At 42.1% G+C, this 13380-nt stretch overlaps 1 protein-coding gene across 25 annotated transcripts in view; it reads left to right on the top strand.

Annotated features, from left to right (window-relative positions):
* Positions 1 to 13380, top strand: part of ZMYND11 (zinc finger MYND-type containing 11) — a 98887-nt gene that overhangs the window by 37987 nt on the left and 47520 nt on the right. For all 25 annotated transcript variants that reach the window (XM_088654288.1, XM_088654290.1, XM_088654286.1 and 22 more), the window contains one exon: positions 9778 to 9912. In XM_088654288.1, the coding sequence (XP_088510414.1) occupies positions 9797 to 9912 (116 nt within the window). In that variant the 5' untranslated portion in view covers positions 9778 to 9796. The remainder of the gene's footprint in view (positions 1 to 9777; positions 9913 to 13380) is intronic.

Below are 13380 nucleotides of genomic sequence, written 5' to 3'. Positions count from 1 at the left end.
GTGTATCTGAACCCTCCCCAAACTGCAGTGGTACCTCTACTTACGAATGTTTCTACTTACGAATGGAGCTCTGTCCGCCATCTTGGATGTGGTTTAGATAGGATTTTTTTTCTACTTACGAATTTTTAGATAGGGTTGCTTCTACTTACGAATTTTTTCTCCCAATGCATTCCTATGGGATTCGACTTAACAATTTTTTTCGACTTACAAATGTGCGTTTGGAACGCATTAAATTCGTAAGTAGAGGTACCACTGTATAAAGGTATGCCCACATGGAGACTATAGAAAAAGAAGGATTTTGTTTTTTGAAAATAAATGTAATTTTAGCAATAAACCGTCAGCACTTTACACTTGCAGTTCTGGTCACACGTAAAGCAATATTCTAACACAAACCTAGATCTAATTTAAAGAAATAAGAGTTCTAAACCAAAAAGGGGGGGGGAATCAGCTAGAGAATGTGATCAATTAAAATTCTTTAATTGGTTGACAGTCTTGTTTTTAATATATGTATATGTATCACGGAACAAGCATATTTATGATGCAAGTGAAAAAGCAGCTATGAAAAGGATGGTGTGGGAGCCCTCAGTCCAGGATCTTTTCCATCTGTGTTTATGTCAGCTGCATGAGAAAAAGAAAGAAATTACACTAATGTGAGAAGGGATGAATAATCCACGAACACCTGAGGCCCCTAATTCCCAAAGTTTATGGCAGATATATATTTTCTCTTCCCCAGTGTGGAGCTTTCGTTCAGCAGTGATATGTTTTTCTTCTCACTTCCACTGGGAAGATGCCCTCCTGCATCAAGGCATCTCATACAGATAATGAGAAGGGTGGGTGGGTAGGACCTTTGGGCTTTGAAAAAACTCTCCCCCCAACCCCCCCCAGTCTTTCCATTGCTCTTCCCTAAGCAGGCAATAAGTGCCGTCTTCTAGCAACTTCTGATTGTAAACACAATAGCTGTACCCATAGGAACAACTTGAAACACTCAAAAAATCAATAGAGAAGCCCCCATATTTTTTTTTGCAGGGTTGGGGCTTCGACTCATTCTGTGCCCCTTCCTCAAGTTCACTGCAAGGGGTCTGGGGTCTGGTCCACAACTGTATGATAAGAGCTGCTGAAGTGTGTTTGTGTGTGTGTGTGTGTAATTTTTTTCTGCACTGTTACCATGGAATCATCTTGACGGAGAACTATGCTGGTAGGACAAGAATATGAGAGTGTAGAAGGAACAAAAGTTATATTTGTTCAGACTAAAGTACTTGCTAACTTATCCTGGTACTGACTTGATAGTGTTCAGAAGCGCAACAGGGTTCATCTTCTGACTTCTTTCCTAGAAGGGCTGCTTGGCATTCTTCGATGGGGGATTGCTTAGGATTGAACTTTAGACGCACACTGCATTTATTTATTAAATTTCTACCCCACCCTTCCTCTCGGAGCAGCCCAGGGCCGCAAACAACAAAACCCACAAAACAGTTCACCACATTTCTTCGCAGCCCTATTCCAGTTGGACTATGAGGAAAGCTTGGCATCAGCTTCGTTCATTTTGGGCCTCCTCTTGAAAAAACGTGTCCATGGAGAATTCACTGGCTTTCCATCAGAAAGAGCTGCAGTTTCTTATAAACGGGACTGCCATTTTCCTTTGAAGTGGACCTTTTATCTGTTGAAATAATCCAGCCATTTTAATTTCTCCATATAGTCAGCCATTTTGTTTGCCCCCCCCCCAAGCCTGAGAAAACTCCTTTTGTGTAGTGAGCACCATAACATTCCCAGTGGACTTTATGAAAATGATTGAAATTTGAAACTTGCTAAGGGCTTAGTTGCCCTTAAGGAGTTGTGGAATGTTTGTCCTTGGAAGAAAGAATTTGTCTTTAACAGCTATGGTTGTTTTGCTGTTCTAATGAGCATGCAATGCAAACAAAAAAACCAAAAAGAAACCCATGGTTATATTCAGAGGCTTGTACTGTGCGTAGCCTAAGAAAGATTGCAGCTGGCTGAAGACATTAGATAAACCCATAGCGAAAGTTACTTTTCACGAGAAGAAATGTTGTGTTTGCAAATGCTAAATAATTGAATTGTTTGAATTCCATGATATTACAGACATAGGAGCTTGAAAGAAGAGTTGTGTCCTACAATTTGCTTTGCCCGTGAGCGGTTCCTTTTGGTATGTCAGAATTTGCAGCATGGACGCCTTCCAACGTTTATGAGAATTACTTTAGCAACGTAAATTTTGATGAGACCGGGGACTCTTATTTTGAATTCTGTATGAGAGGCATGTATTTCTGGTGAAGAGATGACCCATATTAAAATCCAAAGGTGGACTCTTGAATAGGTTGAAGGTTAAATGCTTCCCTCCCCAATACCATGTATTGAGAACAATGACTGCCCTTTGCAACTCAACATAGTTGTAGCAAGTTTATCTGTATCGAAAGTTACCCCAGCATGGGACGTGAACAGAATACCTACCTTTTAATTACTACTGTTTGGGACAACGATGATGCTTGAAACATGGCTCTGTAGTAGACTATAAATAGCCTTTGGTCACAGACTTCTTCTGCTTCAGCTGACACAGAGAACGTGTGTTTCCTCCTGAAAGCAGCACCAATCCTCACTCTGTAGTTTGCACTGAGATTTTACTGCTCATTCTCCCAGGTGATGGGTGCCAGGTAGTGTTTTCTGCTGCTATTCTCAATTTCGATTCAGATATACCTCGGTCTCAATGCCTGGTAGTGGACAAATGTTCTTCTTCTTTTTAAGTCCTGTGTGAGTGCCTGGAGGCGGTTGGAGGATGGATGGCAGCTAACAGATTGAGATTGAATCCTGACAAGACAGAAGTACTGTTTGTGGGGGACAGGAGGTGGGCAGGTGTGGAGGCGGGTGTGGGGGACTCCCTGTCTGAATGGGATAAATGTGCCCCTGAGGGACCAGGTGTGCAGCCTGGGAATCATTTTGGACTCACAGCTGTCCATGGAGGCGCAGGTCAATTCTGTGTCCAGGGCAGCTGTCTGCTGCCAGCTCCATCTGGTATGCAGGCTGAGACCCTACCTGCCCGCGGACTGTCTCACCAGAGTGGTGCATGCCCTGGTTATCTCTCGCTTGGACTACTGCAATGTGCTCTATGTGGGGCTACCTTTGAAGGTGACCCGGAAACTACAACTAGCCCAGAATGCGGCAGCTAGACTGGTGACTGGGAGCAGCCGCCGAGACCACATAACACTGGTCTTGAAAGACCTACATTGGCTCCCAGTACGTTTCCGAGCACAATTCAAAGTGTTGGTGCTGACCTTTAAAGCCCTAAATGGCCTCAGTCCAGTACGGTATACCTGAAGGAGCGTCTCCACCCCCATTGTTCTGCCCAGACACTGAGGTCCAGCGCCAAGGGCCTCACTGCGAGAAGCAAAGCTATAGGGAACCAGGCAGAGGGCCTTCTCGGTAGTGGCACCCACCCTGTGGAACATCCTCCCATCAGAGGTCAGAGAGATAAACAACTACCTGACATTTAGAAAATACCTAAAGGCAGCCCTGTTTAGGGAAGTTTTTAATCTGTGATATTTGATGTATTTTAATGTTTGTTGGAAGCCGCCCAGAGTGGCGGGGGAGGCCCAGCCAGATGGGCGGGTTATAAATAATAAATTATTATTATGTATTAAAATAAATGAACTGATATCTTCAAGGGAGAAATTAATTGTCTTTTGGGATGAGGATACCTGTCAGCCACGCAGTATTTCATGTTGGTCAGGAAAAGTACAGAACACAAAGAAAACGTGTGTCACCTCCCTCCCCCCCCCCCGCCATTCCTCTGGCCTTCAAATGTGTACAGGCTGTGAGACCAAGAGATAGCAAAGCGCAACTATTTCTGCATCTGACTCCCAAAATTTAAACCAACTTCTCTTTGAAAGACGTAACAACAGACTTTTTGACGGAGGGGGTTGAGAAAGATCAAAAGGATGTGCCATGTTTTGTATTTCTTGTTGGAGTGCAAACAAAACATTAGAACGTGTTTGAGCAGCTGTGCTTTGTTTTGGGGAAAGTGAAAGGATTGTCTCGACCTTCCTGTATTAAGAAAATTGATAAGATTCGTTGAAGAAAACTGCTTTAGCGAACAACTCAAGAAAGAATTGGCTTTGACACTGCCATGTTTTTTTAAAAAAATAAAATAAAGAAAATGTCTTGTTAACTGCCACATGTTTACTGTGGCCATAATCTTGAATTATTAAGGTTAATTTAGTTGCATATTTATGCACAGATTAAGTTCCTCATCAAGTGAGGTGAATAGTGCGTGCTTTAAGACATAAAGTGTACACCACTGTGGTTTTCTGTCTTATTTCCTTTTCTGCAGCAATAAACCACAAACCAGTTTTAAAATTCCCTTGAGTTTAAAAGGTTGGTTTTGCAGAGGGAGCTGAAGAGAAAATAAAGATATGGGTATGCACAGGGATCTGGCATGTGCACACTCACATATTTTTGACTTTTGGAAAAAAATTGTTGGGGCTTCCCCCCCCCCCCAAACGCAGAGGTCCTCTTGCAGAGCGTTTCCATTCGAGCACTATAAATCTTATCAAATGTCACAAGTGTCAGGGCAAAGAAATTTTTATTTATTACTGCATCTATACCAGACCTTTCCTCCAAGTGCTTCAAAGTGGCTTAAATAGTTACCTCCTCCTCATTTTTATCTTCATAGCAACCCTGTGAGGGAGGTTTCAATCAAGAGGCTGTGAGTGGCCCAGGGTCACCCAATGGACTTCATGGCTGAGTGGAGATTTGAATACCGGTCTCCCAGGCCTCATAGCTCTGCACTCTATAACTGCTAAACCACACTGTTAAAAGACCTGACAACAAGTAAATCAATATGAAGGAGCCTGCTGCTGAGCTGGAAAAAGTCTTCCTGGAAAAGATGATATTCTGCCCGCCTAAGGATTTCTTATACTCGCCAAACCAGTTCTTGTTTGATTTCACTTGGGGTTTATCCTGCCACTCATCACTCGAGGCTTTTCCCTGGCTCGTCTCCCTGAATGCTAGCCTTTTAAGCTTGTGTAACCTGTGGGTAATTAGCTGGAGGGAGGAGGTTAACTGGCAGGTCTATTCCAGGCCTATTCAGGACCTGTTCCGGTTAGAATCAACAGCAAAGCCAGAGCTAAGATGCAACAGTGTGTAGTTAAATCTTTTACACAACAAGTTGTTTTGGTTTTCTCAACACTGCACAACTCAGTTTTCATTGTAGGCCTCCTGCTCTCAGTTCAACCCATCAGGCTGTGGAGAGCCTATGTTGAGGGGGGGGATTGCACCTACAAAGATTCATCTTTAAGACTAATGACCACCAGTGATTGTTGAACTAGAACTGCCTTCATCACAAGCAGGGCCGGTGCTAGGGTTTTTTGCGCCCTAGGCGAGATCACCTGCCCCCCCCAATTAATTAAAATAAATAAATAAAAATTAAAAATTAAATAGAAAAATAGAAAAAATAAAGTAGAAAAATAAAATAAAAAACAGCTGAGGTGTTCCGAGGTGGCCCTAGGCTCGCGCTCCCCGCGTGCCTCCGGAGCTTCACGCGGGGAGCGCGAGCCTCGGACCCCTCCACTGCGCCTGTCAGTTGTTGTTGAGCGGCTTCAGGCTGCTCTCCGGAGGCACGTGTGCGCGCCTCAGGATAGTGGCCTGAAGCTGCTCAACAGTGACAGGCGCGGAGGAGGCAGGCAGCCCCAGGCAGCACCGGGGGGGGGGGCGGCAGTGGGTGGTGGGCAGGCTGGCCAGCGTCCTAGGCAGCTGCGTAGTTCACCTAAATGGATGCGCCGGCCCTGATCACAAGCCAGCACAGCCAGTGATCAGGAATGATGGGAGTTGTAGTTCAAAACATCTCTAGAGCACCACATTGGCTACCCCAACATACAGCATCATAGACAGCTCACATTTTATCAGTAGCTGAGGCATGGGACATTTCCCCCATTGATTACATTTTTTTCCTGTTTATTTTGCCTTGGAGCCATCCCAAGGTCTTTGACAGATGTGGTATAAAATACTAAAAAAAAAACGAAAAAAAATCAGTCAGAATATTAATTGCACAGTTCCTTAAAGCTGCTGTGGTCACTAATAAATATTACAACAGGCACGTTTTGAAACTGGATCATAATTTGCACAACTTAGACACAGTGCAGCAGTTGTGTAAATTATGCTGTAAACCATAAACCAGTTAGGCTGCATTAGTAAGATGGTAGTGAGGTGATGAGTCCTGTTGTTTTGTTCTCGTTGGTTTCACTTTTGCTCCAGATTAAGTTGAGAATTTACTTATCTTCCTAATTCATCTACTCAGGCTATGGGATGATTATGCAGTTCAGGAAAATCCTTCACTCACTTTTCCACCGAGACACATCTTAAAAGTGATATGATTGGATGTGGTACCCATAGATCATAATTAATTGTGATTTATATTAGGCAGTATATGCTGCCCTATAACCAAGTTCTCAGAGTGGCTTACCTCTTTAAAATATTTCTAGTTACAGGTAGGTAGCCATGTTGGTCTGAGTCGAAGCAAAATAGAAAAATTCCCAAGTGTGCATGCACAAATAAAAACTTAGTTGGTCTTTAAGGTGCTACTGAAGGAATTTTTCTCTTTAAAATATATTTGTTTTCTTAAAGATTTCTTGGTTTACAAAAGTATGTGCAAGTATGTGTCTCTTTTTTCAAGTTACAATATAACGAAAGGGTGACTTAAAATAGAGTATGGAAGTTGTTTAACTGATAGGCCTTCCGTGTCGTTGCTTACCATATTTTTCAGAGTATAAGGCTATATTTCCCCCCTATTTTTTCAAGTTTAAAATTGGGGGTCGCCTTATACACGGATAGTGCGTATGGGGGATTTCTTTATTTGGAGTCCCCAAAAATAGGGGTGGTGTTATACACGGAAAAATATGGTATATATAAACTCTGTCTTCCCTCAACCAGCCATCTCCTGCGTGTTTCTCTGCTTACCATCAGTAAGGCCTGTCAGACTGCCCCCTTCTCCTCCATAGTCTCCTGGGTAGAACTCAGCAGGAAGGAGAATGGGGATTAAACTAGAATTAATTGGCCAGTCATTGCCACTGGCTCCCCCTCCTGTTTGCCTCTCTGCCTTTTGCTCTGCCATTTCCCAGCATCACATGCCGAGGAAATGTGGTAGGGCAACGGAGGAGAATGATTATGCTAACAGTGACCGTATGCATGTCAGTAAGATACTAGATGCTGTGGAATATTGCTATTCCAAACAAGTATTAAGTCATAAGGTGACCACCAAGTCCCTGGGTCCATAACCCCAAAGGACACAACAAGGAATGAGAGGTGCTCTCTAGCTTGGACCGGTGCAGATCTTGTGTGCTGCAAAAGCCATATGCAGATACTGGAATAAATATAGACTGTGAACAGTGCTCCTATTGTAGAGTAGAATTCTTATTTTATTCTAAATATACCTCTTGTTTTGCTGTAAGCAGTCTAATTCTAGTATTACACCAGAGGGCTTCATTTTTAGGGCACTCATTGGTGTCTAGAATAAACTGCATATATGTTAATAACCTGCCATTTATCAACAGTTTCTTACTCTGAAAGTGGCACCGTTAAGCAAAGTTATGTAGTGATCGAAATGCAGTATTAATCTTTTTAAAAGGGGGGATTCTAGCCTGTAACGGCACTGTGGGCGATTTGTGGCTTATCTGTACCTTTTGCCTGCTGCTTCTGGAAATTTTTTGTAAACAATGCCAGCTGCTTGTTATGTTCTTGTTTATGGTTAGATGGATGGGCAAATCGCAGCATGGGGCTTGGGGGTGGATGAAGAGGGTTTTTTGTTTTTTTAAAGTCTAATTGAAAACGATTGGGCTCTAAGCATTTTGCACACTTTTAAAAAAATAGATGATGCTTTAAATGCTAAGCTCTGCATTTAAAGCAGGAATTCCATTGCCACTGACTTTATTATTCCCAATAATTTATATGCTCATATTAATGGGCAGGAGAGACTTTACAGTAAAATCTTCCCAGAAGTTTTATAGTTTGCATTAGGGTTGAGGAAAAAAAAAGTTTCTCCTGCACTGCCAACTCCTTAGATTGCTTGTGGAGCCTCTCCTCAGAATTTCAAACAGACAATCCTACTCCTATTGGAGAGAATGTCCAAACTGAGTTGGAGGGTAGGGAGCAGGTTATCCTGAGGAGTTGGAGACATTTGTTGTCTGGGGTCTGATTTCCGCCTAGGAAATGTTGCTAAGACCAAGATGTTGTGTGTTATGGTGAACATCACGTGGGTTTACTGTAAAATAGGCACAGACAGCTTTGGTCCCCTTAGATTCTGCCGGCAGCGCATTCTCCTCTCTAGGGATGCCATCCTCTCCTTAATATTAGTAAGAGGCCATATTGTGGTTACAGGTAACATGTAGAACATGTAGAACATGTTTTCTTAGAGTGGAAAAGTGTGATGGACTTTAGGAAATCCTGATACCTGTGACCTCTGGTATTATTAACTTTCTATATTTTAAGAGTTAATTCAAAATATTTCTTGTTTGTTTCATTACTTCAGTCTTGAAATTCTTGTATTGAGGGGAACTGATCGGTTAGACAAAATAAAAGAGTATTTATTTGATTGGTATGTGACAGCCCACAGGCTGAACCCAGCACATAAAGCAATTATATCTGACCGTCCGGCGCCTCGCCAATTTAAACAAGGTTTTCCCCACAGTTTCCTTTTTGGTGAAATGAAAAGTGATTTCAATTATTATTTAAATATTATTATTAATATTTATTAAGTTTGTATACCACCCTTCATCTGTAGATCTCTGGGAGGTTCACGGCATTAGAAATACAAGATAAGAACACAAAATACATTTTAAAAAAAGAATAAACCAAACCAGTAGCCCCTCTTCCCCCATCCTCTCCCACAAACACATTTAAAAGGATATAAGGATGTATTGTGCTGTAAGGAATGTAAATATCTACCCTTTAATGTTATCTTTCTTGGATTTTGCAACATGCAAAAATTATTTGTATATAATGCAGAAATCCTGTGGCCCTTACAGATGTTGTGGGACTCCTCCTACTATCAGTCTAGTCAGCATGGCCAATGATGTGGGATGATGGGAGTTGTAGTCCAGCAACATCTTAAGGTCCAGAGGCTCCTCATCCTTGGTGTAATGGCTGCCCCTCCCCCCAAGTTTGCGACGCTCAAAACGGAGCCTTTACAACACGAAACCAAGCCCTTTAGTGTCATTGGCCCAGTTCTGTGGAACGATCTTTCAACAGAGATCCTATATTAAGCTTTAAAAGTTTGCTGAAAATTTTTCTTTGCCTCCAGACTTCTGCAGGCAATTAAGAAAAACAAAGCTGTAATAGTTAGCTGGTGGTCTGTTTTAAAATTGTGTGTGTGTGTGTCTCCCCCCCCCCCCTGAGTGTATATAATTTGTTACTTTTAATGAAATTGTGGCGTGCAAGTATTTTTGTAAATACAGTGCCTGACCTCTGCTACATGGCAGAAACTTTATTATGGAGCCAGACTATTTCTGAGGACAGGAGAGTTAGTTTGTGCAGCAAAAAACCATATCCTGGGCACAATCACTGGAGAATAAAGTTGCCCCTGACTGTACAGAACTTGGCTCTATCCGTATAACAAGAGTTTGAAACCACACATATAGAGCTTGTATTGATAGAGCTTATGAAACAATAGCCTCCGAATCAGCTGGTTGTAGTAATTTCCCTCATAATCTTATTTGTGGCAGGTGCAATATAATCACCATGTAATCTATTTTGTAATTCATTATTGTTATTTTTCCACTGCAGTTGAACAAGTAAAGGGGTCATGGCACGCTTAACGAAAAGGCGTCAGGCAGATACAAAAGCTATCCAGCATCTTTGGGCGGCTATAGAAATCATCCGAAACCAGAAGCAAATTGCTAACATTGACCGTATTACGAAGTAAGTGTCATTTAAATACTACTAATAAAAATAAAAATGGTATGACCCAATGAGAAGGTGTCAGCACAGAAACATTTTTGTTATATATATGTGTGTATATATATGTATAAAAAATTCATATATATATGAATCTGTCTACTCTTGGACTCTATATTTCAAGTCATGGAAACGGTTGTGTTGAATTGAAATTGACCTGTGGTCTGTCTTGTTCAGTCTCCTGCTGTTAATAGTATCTGACATATGATAGGAAGATGGAAAAAGTTGTTCTCAGGAGGAAAATAATATCCCCACTACAAAGATTGCGTATTAATGGTGGTATTCAATCCTAGTTATGCTTGCAATAGACCCAACAAACTTAATGCGCATGACTAACCTAGGTCCACTAACCTGGAAGGACAGTTCCTGAATTGAGGCTCCAATACTTTGGCCACCTCGTGAGAAGAGAAGACTCCCTGGAAAAGACCCTGATGTTGGGAAAGATGGAGGGCACAAGGAGAAGGGGACGACAGAGGATGAGATGGTTGGACAGTGTTCTCGAAGCTACGAACATGAATTTGACCAAGCTGTGGGAGGCAGTGGAAGACAGGAGTGCCTGGTGTGCTCTGGTCCATCGGGTCACAAAGAGTTGGACACGACTAAACAACAACAACAACCTAGGTCCATTAGCTTCAATGGGTCTACTCTGACTAAGTTGACTACAACCCTAATATAGTAAAAGGTTTTCAATCTTTTAAACAAAAACAAATAACTCTTCCTGTTTATTAACTGCATGTGAAGACTAGCTGTGAGAAAAAATTACTTGCAACTTTTATGTCCTTACAGAACTCTCACCACAACCAACTCTTCTCACTACTACAGTCATTGGCTGCATTCAAACTATAATGCCGAATCTCTAGAAAGGACCATAGCTTTGCATGCAACAGGTCCAGGTTCAATCCTTGGCATCTTCAGTTACAACGAGGAAGCAGTAAAAAGGAAAATGCCCTCTGTGCCCCAACCAGAGTAGACAATAATGGGATAGCTGGAAAAAATATTTTGACTTGGTGGAAGAAACTTTCACTTGTTCCATAGTTCATGCAGCCTGTACTCCACTATGTGTTCTGTTCCTATTTTGTGGCAAACCACAGTTTGTCTTTTTACCCAAATTGGATCCAGGGCAGATCACGAGTCATCATTTGATTGAATTTAGTGATCTTGGTTCATGGGCAAACTTTGGCTTGTACAAACCATAGTTTCCTGGGTTCAGGTGAAACAGCAAACCAGTTTGCTGAAAACAACAAAGGGAAGCTTCCAATCTCCACTAGTGCCTGCTCATTCTTGCAGCAGCAAACCAGTGAGTGAGTTGGCATCTGTCTGTCTCTAGAGACAATGGCGGGCGCCTCCAGGGGTGAAGCCAAACTCCAGGAGTGAGGCCAAGCTGATGTGGTCCAAAGGAAAGAATAGCAATACTTTTGGCACCAGCTTGGCTGTAGGAGCTGCCAGAAGGAGGCGTGCAAGGCTAAGGAGTAAACCATACGCAACAGCAGACCATGTTTGAATAGAATCATTGTTTCATGCAGTGTGGGTGTGTCCTACTGATACCTGCATGTCTGCTTGCAGGCACAGTGGGGGTACCACATATCATGCACCATGAATGGCTACTAAAGCCAGCAGTTACATACAAGCACTTCCCGCTTTTAGATGCCACCTCTGTTAATGTCTCACAGTGTGATGATGTCGCGTCATTTTGTTGTGGCCTCTAGATAAGAAACTTCTGGCTGCTGGTTGTCAAATGCAGGATGGGACGGCTCCCTGGTGAGCAAAAACCTTATTCCATTTTCAAATGGGTTTACAGCAACCTTTGGGGCATTGCTTGTTGATTAAGACTGACTTAGCGCAAAGGATCACCTTGTTCATATTCTTGTACGTTAAATAGTTTGTCCTGCTTTTCTGTTTAGGTTAAGAGAAGTCTAAAAATCCTAGATAGGGTGTTTTCCTCACAGCTAACTACACCAGCAGACATTTGAAGTAATAATCTACAACCATCTCATTTTCGTAACATGGACACTTCATTTCTTAAATTCAGCTTATTTCCTGCTCCTCCTCCCTAAGGAGACCAGGGCAGCAAACATACAAGCAATAAAACAATTAAAATATCTAAAAATGGAATTCCCAAAGGATAGTACAAAGAACGTTACTGGTACATGGTTGCTGTACGGCAGTGAAGCAGATGCAATGATTGGCGGCTGTCATGTTGGTCTCAGGCTTGAGAAGGCTGCTTAGCTGCACCAGGGACAAGAGGTTTGGCTCTCAAGGGTATCTCTATCTTCTCTCCATGAGCATCTTGTCCTCTTGCTGTTCCAATCCCCCCCCTCCTCAAATAACCTTATTTGCAGCATGACTCCCATACCACTCAAGAGCCTCTACAAGCTCCCTCAAATCTGAGAAGCATGCAGACTTTCAACACAGAGCCCACCTTGTTCCTGCACAGCAGGAGCTGGTAGTTTCTGCAGAGAACAGCAAACATATTACGTAATCTGTCCGAGGGTAGCAAAATCTACCCTACTACTCATTTGACCAGCTAATGAAGCGGAAGACAGAGCAGTACGTACTGATGGTATAGGAACTGAGTATTACTGTGCTGGTTATTTGAATTGGCCGTGTTCTTAATAACTGTGAATTGTTCTGTTCTGAATAACGTGAATATTATGGCATGTCAGGGATGTGATGATACTATTATTCTTAATGGATTTATATCGGGGGGGGGGGGTTGAACCACTGAGTGCAGTAATCACAGAAAAGGTGTATAAACCTCATGCCTTATCGGTTTGCAGCACAATCGTAACCAGAAGTAAGTCCCACTGAATTCAGTTTGGGGACTTACTCCCAGGTAATTTCAGTTAGGATTTCTGGAGAGTTATAAAGTGAGCATCGCTATTGGGTACATCACACATTTTTTTAAAAAATTAAAAAATGCCCAGCTTAATTTATTTAAAAAATGAATTTTACCAGCTGCTAGATTACAGACTGCACTATACACCTGGTTCTTTCTGTTTGCTGTCTGGGCTTTTCCTTTGGAGTGCCTTGCGGAGGGACATTTTTGTAGGAATGCTGATTCAGCAAGTCTGAATCATAAGTAGGCCAAACAGATAGGCCGAGGGAAGCAATGTAATGAGATGGGAACAAAATAACAATTTGTGAGAGATCTCACAAAATGTGAAAGCACCATTTAAGAAAGGCCGTTTGAAAGTTTCCTCAAGTTTTACAGGGATGGAGCAGGGAGATGGTTTAGTGAATGATGCTATTGCATTCCTTGAATTTCTAACCAGTACTTTAATTTTGCATATTGCATAATAAGCGCAGAAAATGCAACAGCAGGCTAGTTTGGGGCTGATTTACTGATATCTGTAAATGCCCTTGTTTACAGGGTATGTCTTGTTCGACTTCAGAAACCTTTTTTTAAAAAAACTGTCTTTCATTTTCTAATGT

The sequence above is a fragment of the Zootoca vivipara genome, chromosome 11 (assembly GCF_965207765.1).
Source record: "Zootoca vivipara chromosome 11, rZooViv2.hap1.1, whole genome shotgun sequence".
In the NCBI taxonomy this organism is placed as follows: Eukaryota; Metazoa; Chordata; class Lepidosauria; order Squamata; family Lacertidae; genus Zootoca; species Zootoca vivipara.
This window is presented reverse-complemented; position numbering and strand designations above follow the sequence as displayed.